The sequence below is a fragment of the Centropristis striata genome, chromosome 19, assembly GCF_030273125.1.
Source record: "Centropristis striata isolate RG_2023a ecotype Rhode Island chromosome 19, C.striata_1.0, whole genome shotgun sequence".
Classification (NCBI taxonomy): Eukaryota; Metazoa; Chordata; class Actinopteri; order Perciformes; family Serranidae; genus Centropristis; species Centropristis striata.
In genome coordinates this window covers 20269369-20287905 of record NC_081535.1, presented here as the reverse complement: position 1 = coordinate 20287905, position 18537 = coordinate 20269369, and the positions used below count along the sequence as shown (strand labels likewise).

The 18537-nt window shown below is 40.3% G+C and overlaps 1 protein-coding gene across 3 annotated transcripts in view; it reads left to right on the top strand.

Annotated features, from left to right (window-relative positions):
• Positions 1 to 18537, top strand: part of garnl3 (GTPase activating Rap/RanGAP domain like 3) — a 79344-nt gene that overhangs the window by 11805 nt on the left and 49002 nt on the right. For 2 of the 3 annotated variants that reach the window (XM_059357625.1, XM_059357624.1), the window contains exon 2: positions 16357 to 16426. In XM_059357625.1, the coding sequence (XP_059213608.1) occupies positions 16357 to 16426 (70 nt within the window). Of the gene's footprint in view, positions 1 to 8910; positions 9065 to 16356; positions 16427 to 18537 lie in introns of those variants that run through there. The other variant, XM_059357626.1, reaches the window with a different exon arrangement.

The following is an 18537-nucleotide window of genomic DNA, read 5'->3' as shown; positions in this document are numbered from 1 at the left end:
AAAAAAACAGTATAGAAATGACATGTCTGGTACTGCACACTGGTCACTCTTACTTTTCCACAAGGAGGAGTACGTGCATTGAGAAGCTTCAGTATTAATGTGGAGAGCAGGTGGACTCGAGTAGATCACCTGTTTCTTTATTGCCCACAAGTTCTAATGCATCTCTAGTGTTATTCGAGACTAAAGTGCATTGTCAGAGTCCTTAAAATGGTACGAAAGCGCACACACATACACACACACACACAAAACAGCATGTAGCCGAAGGGCGAAGGGCAGGGTGGTGTTCAAAGCCGGCCTGATCGTTACAGACAAAAGGTTAATTCAGCTGATCACATTTAATGAGAGTGCCATCATCAATCGCTGCAGCCTGACACGGTGACATTTTACTGAGGCCACAGGGTGACCTGCTGGCATTTGGGACGCACTAGAACCAAAGAGGCCAAGGCCTGAATCCAAATCGCCTGCGTGTGTGTATGTGTGTGTGTGTGTGTGTGTGTGTGTGTGTCTGTGTGTCTGTGTGTCTGTGTGTGTGTGTGTGTGCTAATGTGAGTAGATGAATGCCATTAGAGAATATCTCTCACTGTCAGAGGAGCTCTGCACTGACTGCTCACTGAAATGTACATCCAGAGGTTTAGAGTCAGTTGCTCAGAGATGGAAGAAGTACCCAGATCCTTTATTCAATTATTTTCCTCCTTGATTCATCTGCAGTTTATTTTATTGATTAAAGCATTATTAAGTGTGTCCAAAAACTGGGAAAATTGTCATTTCAGAAGCTGTAACCAATGAATATTTGTTTTTTTGCTTTAAAAAAAAAATTAGAGTTGCCAATTAATTTTCTGTCACGTGATTGATTAATTAATTAATCGTTATAGACACCCAGACAAGTCCCAAACACACCTCTCAGAAAACACAGAGAGGGTAGGATCTCTGCAGATAGACCCACGTCTGTGATCAGTGATGATTGAGAGGGAAGTCTATACATTGTTGTGTCGGAAAATGTTGCATAGTATACCTTTAACATAAGAGTTTGAACTCAAAGTATTAACAACACAATATAAGTAAAAAAATACTCATTATGCAGACCTAAAATCTAGCAACATAGTTCAGTCCTGTGTCTTCCCAAAGGGACTCAAGATAAATCTAGTGAAAGAATAAGAAAGAACACCAAAATGTAGTCTTTTGATTTACATTAAAATGTGGGTGAAATTAACCACTTTAGGTCCAAAATGCATTTAAATGTAACCATTACTTACTAAATTACCTTTTGGTGGAACTGCTAATAACTCATATTCAGCATGAAGAGGTCACACACTCAAAAAGTTGGGAACAACTGTTTTATTTTTTAAGTAATTTATTGTAATTTCTGATCTAATTATACATTTTCATCTAAAAAGTAACTTAAGAATGAATTAAAGTACCTTTTAAAAGTGTTCTAAAGTACATTTCTTGAGTATCACATAAAGCCATTCATCATCACCGCTTCCTCCTTCCAGTCCCATATTATTCCGGGACCAAAGCATCATCAATGAAAGGTGACATCATGGCAGGTCAATTGATTTGCATGTTGTGTCTGGATGTGTGTGACTGATAAGAACCCTGCCGTATTGATGCTTGTAGAAGTGTGTCATACACTTTCCATTACACTGTGTGGTTTTACTCATTTTCATACATCTGTTTAAATAAATGCCTCCCATTGGATCTGATCGGATTCAGAGTCAGTAGCTGCACATCCAATAACAGAGGCTGTGTTTATCCTACGCGTGGGAAAGGTGCCGTGGTTCGACATGGCTTACTTGGTGAGACTAAAGGGCCGGAGTGGCAGCTGTCCGGAGAGAAGGCGGCGTAGCTCCGAGGGATTAGCACAGTATTGAGTCAAGAGCTCCAGATCCTGATCCGCATCATGCAGCTTCACAGGCTTCAACTGCTCAGGGCTAACCTGTGAGCGCTCGTGCATACACACTCTCATATCTGTGTACTCGTCCACCACATACCCTTACTGGCATGGACACATGGATTAAACCCACGCACTATAATGCTTACACCTACATTTATAACCTGATCTTTGAAGTTTGATTCGTCTGGGGAATGCAAAGCCTGGGATAGTCCATCACCGCTGGGTCCCACACACACCCGCATGTGCAACAGTTGGAGATGAAGGGTTACAGTTTGTTTAGTTATTCTAATTTTTTTATTTTTTTTATTTAAAGCCCTCAATAGATGCAAAGGACAGAGCTTGCTGGTTATTTAGCATCATGGGCAAGTTGCATTTAAGGGTGTGGTGTTTTTTTTAGCAGTATCTTAATGAAATAATGCCAAATGGTAACTCACACTGAACTTTGAGTTGAGTCTATCCATTTCCAAAGGGCATGCTCGCTCAAATATAAGGCGACATCCAGACTGAAGAGTAACTGTTGGATAATGTTGTCCTCAATGCTGCTGAAATATAGCCTGGGTATACCCATACTGCCTTGCGCCCTCGAATTTCATTTCGAACCTCCAGGCAGTCTGGCAACCACAGAGGTTTCTTAGCCCTGTTTTAGGGATCCAATCACAGAACGGGGAGGGACGGCAAGACGATGACGCGTACTACTCGGCAGACGGAAGCTTGTAGTTTTCTTACGGATCCAACATGGCTGCTGCAGACGCGAAACTCTCTTTAGCTGTAGATGGTGTTTTAAATAGTTTAGAGCGAAAGTTGAAAGGCGAAAGGTCTCTCGGCGGCTCCGCTGTCCCCCGGCTCATATCGAGATCACCGGTAGCGAGGCTAATAGCGGTAGCGTTACGCTACCGTTACGGCGTTACGGTAGCGGGGCTATTAGCTATTAGCCCCGCCACCGTAACACCGGTGATCTCGCTACGAGCCGGGGGACAGCGGAGCCGCCTAGAGACCCGCAGCAGCTTGTTTATTGCACATAAAATCAGTGGATGTGTGTGGCTGAATGACATGAGGGGGAATAAAGCGTGAAAATAAATAATCTTGCAGAAAGCGAGAACTGGAGAAGCAAAGCAGCAAGCAACACTCTCTCACAGACACACACACAACAAACGCTTTTGATAGACATTCTAAGCGCCCAATAAGCGGCTCTGGAGGATCGTAAACCACGCCTCCTCTACGGAGAAATGAACAGCTGGTTTCCAGACTAGATCTCATTTGTGATTAGTCTGGTGTTAGCCAGGCTAGCTGAAATACTCAATCAACAGAAAATCAATCCACCCAAAAAAACAGATGAAAGTTCTAACATCATTGAAATGAAGATTTTCTGCTGTTTGTAAAAAATAAATGGAACATTTTTACAGTTTCTGAAGGCAGACAAGGGCTACATGATGGTGTAGTGGTTAGCACTCTTGCCTCACAACAAGAGGGTCGCTCCGGCCTGCGGCTCCTTTCTGTGGAGTTTGCATGTTTTCCCGTGTTAGAGTGGATTCTCTCTGGGTACTCCTGCACAACATGCACTTATGTTTAATTGGTGACTCTAAGTTACTCGTAGGTGTGAATGAGCGTGAGTGGTTGTCTGTCTCTATGTGTCTGCCCTGTGATAGCCTGGCAACCTGTCCAGGGTACCCCCGGCTCTCACCCAATGTCAGCTGGGCTCAGCTCCAGCCCCCTGCGACCCAGGTGCAGATAAGCGGTTAAGGAATGAATGAATGAAGGCAGACCAGGTGGATTACAACATTGCTGCCTCTCACAGTTCAGGGTTGAAGTACCCTGTGGAGTCTTTTTTTTTTCAGTTCAATTCAGTTTACAACATTTACTGCTTTTCACCAAATACACAAAAAAACAGGACTCACTTTTCAAAACATGAAGCAAAAACTCCACAGGGTACCTTGAAATGTTAGGTTTCTGAAAATAATATGGTTTGGGTTGAAATAAGTAGGTTTGTAGTTAAACTTAAGTTATATACAATAATTAACCTACATTAAATACGTATATATGTTGAGTATGTTCTATACAAGACGTAATGTAAGTTAAATAGATTACACAATTTAAACTTAAATAACTCAACATTGAGTTTTGGTATCACATGTATGCGGACCTTGTTGCTCTGTATACTATGTCACCTGACTTTGTCCTTTGCTCCCATCATAATACACAACTAGACGTTGCTACTCAACAAAGCATGTATATATGTTTTAAGCTGCTTGCACACACAACCTATAGGGGTTTTGTGTCAGGACAATATCTTCGTTTTTTTAAGCAAAGATACCAATAATTCACTGGATCTGCTTTCCACTTTCCTTTTTTGTTATTTGGTCAGCCAATTATTTATTTTATTTAATAAGATATTTTAAGACCTTTGGGTCTAGGTAATGGTGGTGGCTACTGTTTGCTGATATTTTTAGAATGAATAATAGTGAAACTAATATCAGAATAATCAACATAAAAAACAAACAAATGTTAGTTGCAGCCATATACTTGGGATTTGGATCAGTGGAGATGACTTTAACACAGAAACATGTGGTATTCTATGACTTGTTTTCCATTTTTAGGGAATCAGTTGATTATATTCATCACCTGGAGCAGACTGCTGCCACTTTATACTTTTCACATGGCAGCTTTGTTGTGCATTCAGGATCACACTGCAGCCCCAGGTCACATTAACAGACTGATTGTCAAACAGGAAGGGTTCCCTGTCTGACTTCCCTTGTTACAGACTGCCTTCACAGGCGACGGTAAAAAAAGACAGACACCGTTATGCAAAGGCCATGTGGGTAGTGCGTGCCAAAGTGTGACAACGACATTGTGTGTGATGAAGTTTTGTGTGTTTGTGTGTATGGCAGGCCTCGGGGCTCTAATTAAAGGCGGGGGCATTCAGGTATCTCAGGTTGATTTGTAACTTGATCCTGATGCAGGAGAACGAGGGCTTGGTTTTCAGTTTTGGACTTTTGAAAAGGATTTTATTTTTCTTCAGGCTGTTGGAGATTGTTGCTGCATTTGAACATCAGCTATTTCTAAAAAGGTAGTCACATTCAGTGAGAGAAAATGGTGCCATGTGTGTCAGGAGCTTTAGGTGTTTTCCTGTGGTGTGGCGTGCCACAGAGGGGGGTTTCTACTGATTAAAAATTGATGAGCAGCTGAGTGCCGTGTAGCCTGAGCCGAGCATTCCTGCACTCTTTCATGTCGTGTGTGTGTGTGTGTGTGTGTGTGTGTGTGTGTGTGTGTGTGTGTGTGTGTGTGTGTGTGTCTGTGTGTTTGTGTGTGTGTGTGTGTGTGTGTGTGTGTGTGTGATTGTGTGTGTGTGTGTGTGTAGACTGAGCTGGAGACACAGGCTGTGGCTGTGGCTATTGTGAAGGTATCAGATTTACATAAGCTCACATTTCAACAGCTATTCTGTTTGTGTGTGTGTGCAAAGAATAAGAAATTCAAGTCTGCTTTGACATGTTTTTGCCCCATTTGTCTGTTTTCCCCCTCACATGTTCATTTTTTCTTTCTTATGGGTGCTCCGTGCCTTCATTCCACTGACTGACAAGTGACAAGTATTTTCCCCGGTACTTGCCCACAGTAAATGTATTACCTGCAGTAACTGATCTTCTGCACGCTCCCAGTTTGGAGATCCAGACGTTAGCCCTTGTACTTGTTGTCTCTAAACTAGGGACTCGATTCTGACCAAAGCATGTATGGTTGAGGAAGAAGTCGTGCCAAATGAAACGGCTGTGGATAGCAACAAAAATCGTTGAACATATTGTTAATATAGCGTGCACATAAACGGTTCTAACATTTTTAGGGTAGGCCTTTGTTTCAGTGGTTAAAATACGTTATGTGTTAGTCCCGGTCTGCAGCAAAACAATCAGTCGTTTCTTGCCTGGAGACCATCATCTATTACAGGTGATCTGCAAGATGTTTTTTTTTAAATACAGCTACAGTGGGGCGGCTTGGTTGGAAACACAGATAGCAGAGCAGGTCTGAGATCAGTTTTCTTTATCCTCGTGCTTCTAACTAGCACAAGCTAACATTACCTATATAGCAATAGTGCTAGCTGATAACATGTTGTCCTTTAGGCTGCTGACCCGTTCTGCATATGTGCAGGTTGCACAAAAACAAGATGTCGACGGCCAAAATACCAGTCTCTTCACTTCAAAAAGGTAGTCCACAAACCAAAGGCTGACACCATGGTGGCTTCAACCATTTATTTTCTACAGTCAGTGGTTACATCACTGTAATACTTAAATGGCTGTATTTGATATTTTTGTAAATATAATGTATCAAATCACAATAATATGAAAATAATGTGACAACTGCTTGCAGTAACATACCAACAGAGACTTATCACCTGAATCTGCTGTTCCTCTCGAATTCAAGGAGCTTTGTAGCGAGTTCCAGCTCATTGTTTAGCTGTCCAGCAACTTCCCTTCTTTAGTTGATTCTACAACAGCACAACAGCACACAGCAGACAGACACAGTTGGCGACTTGCTGGTGAACATAGTGGAACATTTTAGCAGCTAAAGAGCCCAATATTTCCCTCAGGAGTTGGCAGAGAGCAAGTTATATATACTGAGCAGAACATTTAACAGTGGAAAATCAGTCAGAGCTCACATGTGGACAATTTATGTGATGGAGACACTAAATTTCCATAAACCAAGTTGGCATACACTCTCTGCTCTAATTTCTTCCATTGATACCATTATAAATGTAATAAGCTAACATCGGCTGGTATATGGAGGACAGAAGCTGCAAGAATAAAAAATAATGAAACATGCAATAAATGTTCAAAAAATAAAGGTTGGCTTTAATTACATGATGAAAACGTTTTTGTGATTTACTAATTTTTCCCTTTATTATTACTTTTTTTAAATGTATTTTTAGTTGTATGCAATAATTTACTATTATTTATTTATTACCTTCCTATATTCATTTTCCCAAACTTTATATTTTCTGAATTGTTTTCTTTGTACATTTTTTATGCATTTCTTCTTAATTTGTTTTTATTTTTATTTTTGCCAGCTTATGTCCTCCACACTACTTTATTAGTCTAGCTCAAGTAATAACAATGCTTTATGATCTTTTAAGTATTTTTTCACCTTTTATCAAATGTTCAAACCCAGTTTGTAGCAAATTAAACCACCTCAATCCCTTTCCACACACACGCATAGGTTGTTCAATTATTTAACATACAATATTGGAATTTGTGGGTTGTAAACAATGAGGAAGTCAGCTCAGTGATAACAATACACGAGAGAGGAAGTTAGTCATGGCATGCCATCGCTCACTTCCTCTAATAAATGTGGCAGCAGAAAAATAAACTCCAGCGTCACGTCTGTTGTGTCTCATCGTGTTAAATACGTCAATGGAAGGCAGAAAATTGCATTTTGAAGAGGTTAAAATTCAGACGAGTGATTGAGGGATGAAGAGTAAGAGAGAAGAGAAGGGAGGCTGCATGAATGAATGAATGAAAGAATGATCTCATTACTGCCTGAACCTGCTGTTGAGAGGGTTTATGGGTAGACCCTGGAGAGCACATAAGAGTGATTGATTGATCGGTGAGGATCTGAGAGGTCAAAGATCAGTTCCTCCTTTAAGAGAAATTATAGAAAATGTGCTAATTTGTCGTCTTTTGTATCTTTTTTTTAATGATCAGCAAAACATTTTCTGAGATCAGTTATAAGCCTTTTTAATTATGGATTGCCAGGTTGTGAAAAATTATTTTGACTGGTTGGACCGTCATCGGAACCAAAACTATTTATTGACAACTTATTGACATTTACAACTGCAGAGATGAAGGATTAAAACTTTTTTATTAATGCCGTTCCAACTAATGTCAACATTTTTTTATTTTTTTATTTTTTTACAGATAAAAGCTTTTCTTAAATGAATAAATGAACACCAGTTTGATCGATTTTCCCTTGTGTGCACAGTAAAAAAAATACATGGTTTAGGAAAAAAAAAAGTAAGATATCCAATCAAAACAACAAATCGTTTTTCACAAAAGAACCCTTCGTTTTATAACTTTATACTAATTCAGAAGTGGAAATCAGCGACTATTTGTGATGAATTATCAACATTTGTATCTGCGTATAGGCCTATAAAGAGCCAAACCTGGCAACCCCAAAGTTAGAGCATTAGTACTATGCAAACTAATAATAAAACCAATCAGTTTCAACTTATTCTTGAGGACTTATTATCATTTGCAACCTAAAGTTTGATTCATTTCACAATAAAAAGCTGATTTATTATAATTAACTGGATATTATAGGGTATAAAGCTGATCCCAGACTGCATTTCCTGACCTTTTGTGCTCTTCACTGACTAGGGATCCGATTTGAGTGCAGAAAAGCACATACAATTCCCTTCACATTGTCTCTCAGTGCTCACACCGGATGATGTGATGCGAAACTGCAGCCTCAGTCCTGCACCCTGACATCACTTTGCGCTCCTGGATCTTATAACTGTAAGAGTAGCTTCACGTAATTACCGGTGATGTAACAGCAAGTCAAAGAAGAAGAAGGGGGGAAGAAGAGATAAGAATAATCTGCTCTGAATGGTGCCTTTTTGCTCTGCAGAGCCTCCAGCAACAAATTGTGGTGGATTGAAATGCACCATTCATGTGAGTGACTGAGTGAGAGGGGGGAGGGAGAGAGAGAGAGGGAGAGAGAGAGAGAGAGAGAGGGAGAGAGAGAGAGAGAGAGGGGGGAGAGAGAGAGAGAGAGAGAGGGATAGATAGAGAGAGGGAGAGAGAGAGGGGAGAGAGAGAGAGAGAGAGAGAGAGAGAGAGAGAGAGGGATAGATAGAGAGAGAGAGAGAGAGAGAGAGAGAGAGATCACAGTAAACACACAGCTCCTATGGCAGAGCCGTTCCGCTTCATCATCATGCTGTGACCAGTTGCGCGCAGAGACCGGAGCCGAAAAAAAGAGTCCGACCACCAGCCACGGGGGTTCAGATCAGCTGTTAGTCGGAGTTTGCGCCGCAGTGATGTTCCTGCGCTCTTAACGAGAAGAGAAACACACGAGGAGGGAGGAAAAAAAGAGACGCCGGTTTGTTGTTGTCGCCTCGTCCGCTGGACTGACATCGCATGGGGACATGAACAGTGTGGATCCAGCCTCTAACAAACTGTTGACTTTCAATCAGCGGTAAAGAAAAAAACAACAACTCTACTTTCACCTGTGTTTCTGCATGCTACCTCTCATCTGTTGAATGCATTGCTCTCTGTCGCCGCTCTGTCATATCCCTGCAGCACTGGCAGATTTTATTATGCAGCCCTGAGCAAAATGAGACAAAGCTGGAGACACCTGCTCCCGTGCGCAAAACCATTTGTTTGTGCGTAAAAGTGCGTCTTGGATCTGCTAATTATGTTTACTGTAATCGACTGTTTGGGTCCAGTTTGGGTACTTGTGTAGTTATGTATCAAGTGCATAATTTATTGATTTTTTTCCCCCGTTTACTCTGCTGGCAACCTGAGCGCCACTGAATCCACAAGTCTCCAGTCTGGAAGTATTGACGCTTCACAACAGACACAGCAGCTTTTAATTGAACCCCAAGCTGGTTGGTGTTTTATGAATCTGAGTTTGCAGATATTCTGTTTCTTATTAATTGAGCTCTACCCCTTTTTTCCATAGAGCAGATATTTTAGCCTATGTACAAGGAAAATTATGAATTATTCATCGCATGCTTTGCAGTTCAAGGTAGAGTAGAGGTGCATGCAACTCCAGTTGTGTGACAGAATAACGTATGTGGCCACACTGAAGGCTTAAACTGTGCAGCTGAGTTCAGTTCAAGGTAACTCAGTATAGTAGCTCATTTCCAGCCTCTTAGAAAGATTGATGAGAAAATGCCCATGCTGCAGCTCTTTACCAGCAACAGACCGGGGCTGCAGTGACACTTGAACAGAGAGAGATCATATAGTGAACATAAAGCTATTATGGCACAGTGCTGCCAACAGCAGAGACGCCTCCTTTCCATACTGCACCAATTGTGCGGAGAGGGAGGAGAGAAGAGCCCAAAGATGTCCTGAAATTTCCATGAAATGATCCAATGACTAATATACCGATTTTATGGCACGTATTGGCTTTTTTTTTTCTTGCATTATGTTTATGAATCATTTGCATCTTTGTGCAGCTCATCCTTATATTTCTGGTTTTTATAGATCAGTGGAGCAAAATCAGTTTGTGACTCCTTTTATTAAGATTAATCTAGACGCTTTGATGATTAAAAAAACATGTACTTGATTTCCAATAATCTGCACTGTGCATGCACCAAACTGTAACTGTAACTTTGTTTTTCAATCAATTAAGTCTTAGTGCATGGGTCAGATCTATTCAAATTGGATTAAATTGGTTTATATCCCCAAAATATTTGCTAAGTTCCCAAATTGAGCCTCTTATTACATATTGGGAGAAAAAAGACTCAAAACTAGTTCTTTCATTGAACATTTAAGGCTCACATCTCTGCAGTAATTCCCAGGAACTGCAGCCGCAATCCGATGACTGACATTTAAATTATTTAGATTGTCACATGTATGTGCTGACAATGGAATGCATGGAGGAGACAGAAATGCTGTTCAATGTTTGATCAATTCTGCATGCTTTTTCCCCCCTTTTTTTTATACGTTTCTTTGTTATTCTCAAGAGTCTTTGCTTCTGCTCCTGTTGGCATCAAGGTCCTTTGGCTTTTCTTTCTAACACAATGTCAAAAAGAGCCACTTTATGAAGTGATTTAAGAGTTATACAGTATTTAACATAACCCATAAAAGGATTGGCTTTTTGATTCAAGCAGCAGTACGAGGGTTGTATGATGGGTGGCAGTGTGATTTATACTTCACCTCTCACTCTACTGTATATGGAGCCTTTCAGTGGCCACTGTCCATTGTCTTGTGACAGAAACCACAATTTGTAACCTTTCCCGTACTCCATTACTGAGGGCAGCAGCTGAGTAATGAATATACAATTTTACCTCTTTCTGTTACAGAGCTGTTTCTCTTTGGTCCAAGCTTTCAATGTCATTTTTCTTTGGCTAAGAGCCATCACGCTGCTGGAAAGTGACTGGACCAGTGTGGTGCAGAGTTCAAGTTATGATGTCCAAACATATGGACAGCTCTGAATGCAGGATAATGGTTTCAACTGCTATATCTGAACTACATGTTGAGCAGCATGTTGAAAGTGTAAGGTAACAGGAGAAACCTAATCAATCAGAAGTCTTCAGCCATGCTGGCAGCTCTGTGAGCCTGCACTTATAGTCTGCACAGCTTTATCCTAAATGCTAATGCACCTGTGTTAATATGCTCACAATAACAATGCTACTATTCTGATGTTTAGCTGGTACAATGTTTATTTTGTTCGTTATCTTGTTTTTGTGTGTAATCATGTTAACATTTGCTACTTTTATACTACCATCCCAAGTATCGGCATTAGATGAAGCGGTCAGAGATCAGCAACAGGGTCGGAGTGGCTAATTGGGAGAAACAGAAGATTGTTGGGGTGCTGACTAGGGGTGTAAATCGCCCGTTTCATCACGACATGAAATTAGATCGATCCATTAGACAACGATACGATATTAGCCAATGTCACAAAGTCTGCTACGGTATAACTTTGATCTGGTTCGATTCAGGGGCCAGCGATCGTTGTGGCACAATCATTTAACACGACCTGTTACATTTATATCGACTCACAAAAAACAACTATTGTATTTCTGAGCTCTTCCAGATATTTTAATGAAAAACAATCTTTTTTAATACGAAGAATAAAAACAGACCTTCTGTTCACTGTAAAGTGCCACATTGAGTATAAGTGCAAAAGTTTTTTATGGGTTTGCTTAAAGAGCCTGTAATTATCTTTCAATTATGAACAGAGACCATCCCAGGAGTTTCTATCTGTGTGCTCAGTTTCAAAATAAAACAGGGAGATTGTCAAAATAAAAGCGTATATTAAAGAGGCCGATATGCATCCATGTTTGGGCATTGCATCAATGCTGTTGGATCATTTACCAATGAATCCATGTATTGATCTATATCGATGTATCTTTACACCCCTCATGGTGACACAATCACTTTATGAATAGATCTTATAGGCTGTCAGGTTCAGCTTTGGGTAAAATGCTGCGCTCATCACTGTCACGGAGGGGAGGGACAAATACCACTGATCTTGCTCATTTGAAAGTAGCCCTATTCCCTGTCTAACTTCAGCTCTTGAACCAAACGATTCAGTCCATTGTACTTCTTGCCAAGATTTATCATCGCCCACATAATCTCATGACCAGTGGGTCAGTTCTCTCTCCTTATGTGCTCCAGCCTTCTCTTCATCCAAAACAAAGAGCCAGAGCATGTCTTCTAGCATGTTTTGACATTATTCCTCCTGAGTATAGTCCATGTCATAGCAATCAGACAGAAGTATCTCAGCTGAAAAAACCATGGAGCCTCTAGAGTACTCTCAAGCGCTCCCAGCTGTTTTCAGGAGAGCACCTGAGGGGAAAAAGCACACTTGCAGAAACCAAGTAGAAGATGTGAGAAAGAGAAATGACCTACAAGTAGATTAAAAAGACCAGATGGATAATACAAAGAGAAAGGGGAGCTGAAAAAAAACATCATAATTATAATTTTGTTTTTAAAGCTATAATCCTACAATCTGGTGTGGCCAAATGTGACAAACTCAGCGACTTGTTTATGATGAAAACTTTTACAATGTCCTCATATATTTTTGAAAATAAACTAAAGTTGCAAGACTGCACTTATTTGCACTGATTTGGAAATTATGACATTTTAGAAAAATACACTGTGGATAACAAGGTTGTAGAGTACAGACTTGCATAGTAAGGCGTATAATTATATATCTACAGCAAAAATAAATAATAGCTTGTGAACTAAAGTGGGCTGGTTTGAAGTGTGAAAATCCCAGTCTTCAAATGAGCCCTGATCACAACATTTGGGTACCATGAATGTCTGTACCAAATTTCATAGCAATCCATCCAATAATTGTTCAGATATTTCAGCAGTTTGAACTGACTGGTAGCAAGGCTAATTAAAGAAAAAAGGGCATCAAACTTCATAATGCCAGTGCTTTTTGAGATGATTATTTAGTTTTTTAAAAAATGGCAAAAAAAAAAAAGTTAAAACAAAGCTTTGATCAAATTCAGCACTTACTACAGATTTGAAGTAAAAATAGGATTTTCACGTTTGTTATAGTGAATAAAACAAGAATTCCCACCAGCATGAACAAGCTCACACTGTGGAGAATCTTTGCTTTGATTCCTCGAACACGCTGTACTTGAAATCTGAATATGTCATCTCCACTGCGCTGCACTCCCAGAGCTCTGTTGACAGGTACATGTTCCTCATCACACTCAAGGCACTTTACTTCCTCGGCTCGTTTCACCTCTTTAATAGGTGTCGGCACAGCTTTTTGGTCTGACAGGAACCACCTTGTGCACTAACGGCTCTCAGTTCACCGTGGGCTACACCTACATGTGTTAAAATATCTCATTTTTAAAGTGTAAAAAGTGAAAATTGGACATTTTCACAAGGAAGCATTCTTAATCTGGCACATTTCCTTTGGGTATTATACTATATAACCAAGTGTTGTGGTTTTAAACACATATCTTTGTGTGCAAATTGTTGCTGTGATGCATGTATTTACTCCAAAACAACCAAAACAAAGAATCTCTTTTTAACCACTAGAGACTAAAACATCCATCCATAAGTAGTAGTAGGAGATGAGCCTCACTAGGAGATGGAGGAGATTACATTAGGAAGGTAGGGTGGCCTTCTATCACTTAATCTTCCCACCAACAATCCCTCACATGACCCCCTCTGAGGAAAGGTGAAGGGTGCTGGGAAGAAAAAAAGTGGGAGCACATAAAGGTTAAGTTGTGATGGAGCATGTGTTGTGATGTGGCTCCAGCTCGACCCCACCCCGATCACCAGCATGTGGAGGGAAGAAGAGAGCGGGCAAGAAAATAGTGATGGATACGTCCTGTAGCACAGACGCACTTTAAAATGCGTCCTTTAAGCTTGAGTGTACATTATGTATTAACAGCCCCACTCTGCAGAGAGAGAGAGAGAGAGAGAGAGAAACCTGACCAGAGAGGAGACGAGTTGGGAGGAGATGTACTGTAAGAGGAGTGGGGGATGTTGCCCACAGAGGTGGAGGAAGCAGAGAGCATGCAGGTCATATCTCCACTTAGACGATCATAAAGACGCATGCAAACACAATGTATACACAGTACCTCCTTTGACGATTCCTAGAGGCTAAAATGCAAGTTTTGAGTAATAAGGTTAAACTCAGGTGGTAATAATATTTATAATAATAAATACAAAAAATGCTAAATTATCTCAAATGTGCACATGTTTAGGATAGAGCCGGGACTCAATTAAAAAAATGTATCTAATTACTTAGAGGCTTTGTAATTAATTCATCGAAATTAATTGCATTTTAATCGCATGTAAATCTTTGACCTGAGAACAGTGAGAAGTAATTTTTTTCACATGGATTTTTAGTATACAATTGAATAATGACTGAATACATAAGCTTAAGCAACAAAAATATTGTTTATTTTTGTTCAAGTCCAACAGACTGCAATTTTTGCCATTAAGTGTAGCAATAGCATATTTAGAAATATAGTACATTTGATAAATTCAAGTAGTCTATAGGTAGGTAGACCTTCTGTAAACTAGAATACTTTGTTTTTTTAAATAAAACACAATGCATTCTAGCTACCACACTAGCCACTAGCTGCTATATGTTTTGCATTGAGGTGATACTTGAGGCTCGATGTATTGCGGTGATATGCAAATTCCTTGTTGCATAGCAACACAACCATGCTCTTATCAACGCTTCCATCCCATCGTTTTTTGTAACAAAATTCCCATCCACGGGGCCAACCACAGCAGTCTCATGAGCTTCTTCATTCATGTTCACTGTGGTCTTTTGTTGTCTGAACTCATGAATGCTAGTTGGTGCTCCCGTATAATCGGTCCGCCTGAAACTCATCCAGTGAGAAACGTTCCGCGGTGCAAAAATAAGTGTGATTAAAATGCCTCAATTTTTTTAACGCGTTAATTTTTGTGTAATTAATTAATCTTAATTAACGCGTTAAAGTCCCAGCCCTAGTTTAGGACAATCTCTTTGCTGTCCAGACTTGGCATGCTAAAATGTTATCCTTGTGCACTTTGTCTGGCAGCAGAATAACGATATTTGTCTTTCTGTTTCTCTGATTTTCTTGTTCATAATGAATAGTGAATATTGCTGTAATGGTTAAAACAATAACAAGATTGACTCTGAGCTAAAATAGTCTATGGTCAAGCTGCGGTTTGCGGTATAATGGTTACAGTGTTCAACATCTGTAATGTAGAAAAGTTTGCATGTTACATTTGCTAATTTGCACTAAACACAAGTACAGTTGTGTTTGTTTATTGGCTTTGATAGAGTCATGTGATCCTAGGCAGCAACCTTCGGGCCAAGTGCCTTGAACAAGCGTTCTTTCTAATGGCCAGTAGAGGGTGACTCCACTTCGAGTCAGATTGTATAGAATTCTATGAGAAAATTACACTATTTCTTACCTGATTTATTACTTCAGTAAAGACTTTCTGAATTAGTTTATCTCAAATGCTCAATACAGCATGATGCTCGTTTTGTAATTTATGGTCCCATTTAAAGTCAAATCAGTGATAAATCAGGTATGCTTTAGGGCGGGACTACCTTATGATACATGTTTTCTCCTTTTAGTTCATGAAAGTAACATTTTCATCGTCTAAAAAATGTCTTATTTAGTGTTCTGTTGTACTAAAAGAAACTCTAAGGAGACTGCAGGCTGTTCATTTTTGCAACTCGGTTACCTTACTTATAACTTAAAAACCTAAACTAAACCTATAACTAAAAAACAAGATTGCAATGTCCAAAATGCCAAACGCAAGACTTTAAAGCAGCAGTTTGAAAACCAGCCTATTTAAGCCCTATAAACTTCCAAACAAACCAAAATCTTCTAAATCCAGCTGTTCTTAATATTACAGTTAAAGATGTTTGTAACTTGTACTTGTCTGGGTGTGTTTGTTAGTCTCTTTCTGTGTATTCGTGATTGCGTCTACTCCGTGAGTACATTTGGCCGTTTGACCAGCAGTCGGCTCTCCCAGCCAGTCTCCATCTATCATTGTGGCTTAATTCAATCAGGACCCATGTCTCAATCAGAACTAGGGCTGGCTGGCCACCGCTCCCGGCCAGTCACCATGCCACCAGCAGCCCCGCCACACCGCCACAGACTCAGGCAGAAGGAAGGGAAAGAAAGGAAAGGGGAATGAACGTAGGGTGAGCAAAGTGGGGCATGAACGAGAAGACAAAGTGAGATAAAAACGGAGAAAGGCTGCCACAGTTGACGTATGTCTGTGTTGTGTGATGGAGGACAGACGGGCCATGTGTCTGACCATGCATTTGTGTTGCAGCTCTGCCTCGGAGGACTTGGGCTGCAGGCGTGGAGACTTCAGCAGGAAACACTATGGGTCGGTGGAACTGGTGAGTCCCACCCACAATGCACTCATGTATTCGTTGCTCTCTTTGTGTCTTCTCATGCTCTTTCCTCCTCATCCTCCTCGTTGATTCTTCTCTTCATGGTCTCCCCTCCCTCTCTACATCTCTCTCTCTCTCTCTCTGCCTTCCTGTTGGCATGGATGAACAACAGAGGGGGACTGATGAGTCATGACGTACTGGGTGTGGTCCAGCGATGCGCTCTGCCAGCGTGGATCACAATGGGTGCTCCACTCACTGTGACTGCGCTGCCTGATCAGCCTCCAAAGTTGTTTTGTTTTGATGCTGCTCGTGTAAAGCTGCAGCACAGTGTGTGTCTTTGTGGTTGATTACGAAGCTGTTGAGTCATTGTTGCTTTTGGGGTGTGTGTGTGTGTGTCTGTGTGTGTGTCTGTGTGTGTGTCTGTGTGTGTGTGTGTGTGTGTGTGTGTGTGTGTGTGTGTGTGTACCTCCACTGCGAGCTGAGTCTGTGTATCCCGATAGCCCGAAGGGACAGGAAGTCCTAGGGTTTCACACTGCAATCGTACTTCCTACCGGAGACATATTGTGGGTTTGTCTATGAGTGATGCGCACCACGTGTGCGACAGATTAGTGTTGAGGAGAAACCACATGCTGCCTATCAGCGCTCGCAGACTGACACTACACACAGTGCTGCTGTGTGTGTGGGTGTGTGTGAGAAGGAAAGAGAGAGAGAGAGAGAGAGAGAGAGAGCACAGCATCCAAACACTGTGGGGAGTGTGAGCCAGGATGAGTTCACAGATAGCCTCAGTATTCATAGTGTGTCCGTCACACAGCATCGTGAGACGCCTGCTCCTCTTCCTTCTTCTTTTTCATCACCTCAGCTACACTTAGAATTTGACATTTCTGCTCTAAACTACACAAAGCATGTTTCTGTGATCTATCGTGATAGAGTAACTATTAGTTATTAAGACAATATTTATTAGCAGATTAGTAAATTGGATGAGAAGATCGTTAATAGGTCTGTCACGATAACTGAAGTTTGTTTTTCTGAAATTGTGATAAACTATGTTATCATTTTATCATGATTCATTTCCACTGATATAATAATATAAAAGCATGAATAACCAATTAGACCCTTAGACCAGAAATTACAGCAAACCATGTCACAACATCTTTGATTATTTTTTTAAGGTTTATGCAATTTCTGTTTTGGTACAACTAGGAAAAATTGGACCAAAACAAAAATTGCATAAACCTTAAAAAAATAATTCTTTCCAGTATGAGTCTGTTGACAATCCCTTCAGGGATTAAAGGCTGTGTGGTGTATTTGATAGAGGAATAAGTGGATAATGGAAAATTAATGGCAGGGCTTGATAAACCCAGGTTGATCTTCAGAAATAACCTCGGGAAGGATAAGCACATGACGCCAAGCTTACGTCTTAGCAATTATATTCGCTCCTTGACTCTGCAGTGAAATTAAGTCTTTGTTTTTCTGTGGAAAAGAGAATTGCTTGTGTGAACATACAAGGGAAAGTGTTTTTGTCAACCATGGCTCTCACACTGTTTGAGGCTGCGTGTCTCCAGAGGAGGGCTGTGCAAAGGTCGGGAAAGAATCTGTGGAAATTCAGGTCCTGACGACTTTTAGCCAACAAACAGCTCCTTGTGTTGACAATATTGAATCTGTGTGCTCACAGTCTGTGTGTCTGTCTAATGTGAAGTGGACAACTTACAAGAATCTTCTTTTTGTTTTTGCTGCAGTGTCGAAAGAATTACGAGTATTGTTTTTTTGTGGGCTTTTTTATAGTATTATAGCACTGAAGTTTAAATTCTGGCACACAACCTTATTAACCACAACAAAAATGTAATTAATTGAACTGTCCAATCACATTCTCTGTAACTCATATTGGTTTTAAAGTTGGACCTTTCCACACCGCTGGGATCTAATTGTGGTTGAGAAATATTAATATTAAGTTCTAATTTAATGGAATATTTTTTGCCCTAGAAAAAATAAGATAAGGTAAAAATATATGTAGGTTACTAAAAATACCGAAATACACCTTTAAAATGTATTTTTTACAATGTGTGTATATAGAAAAAAATCTCAGAAACAAAATATGTACTACATATATCTTAAATATT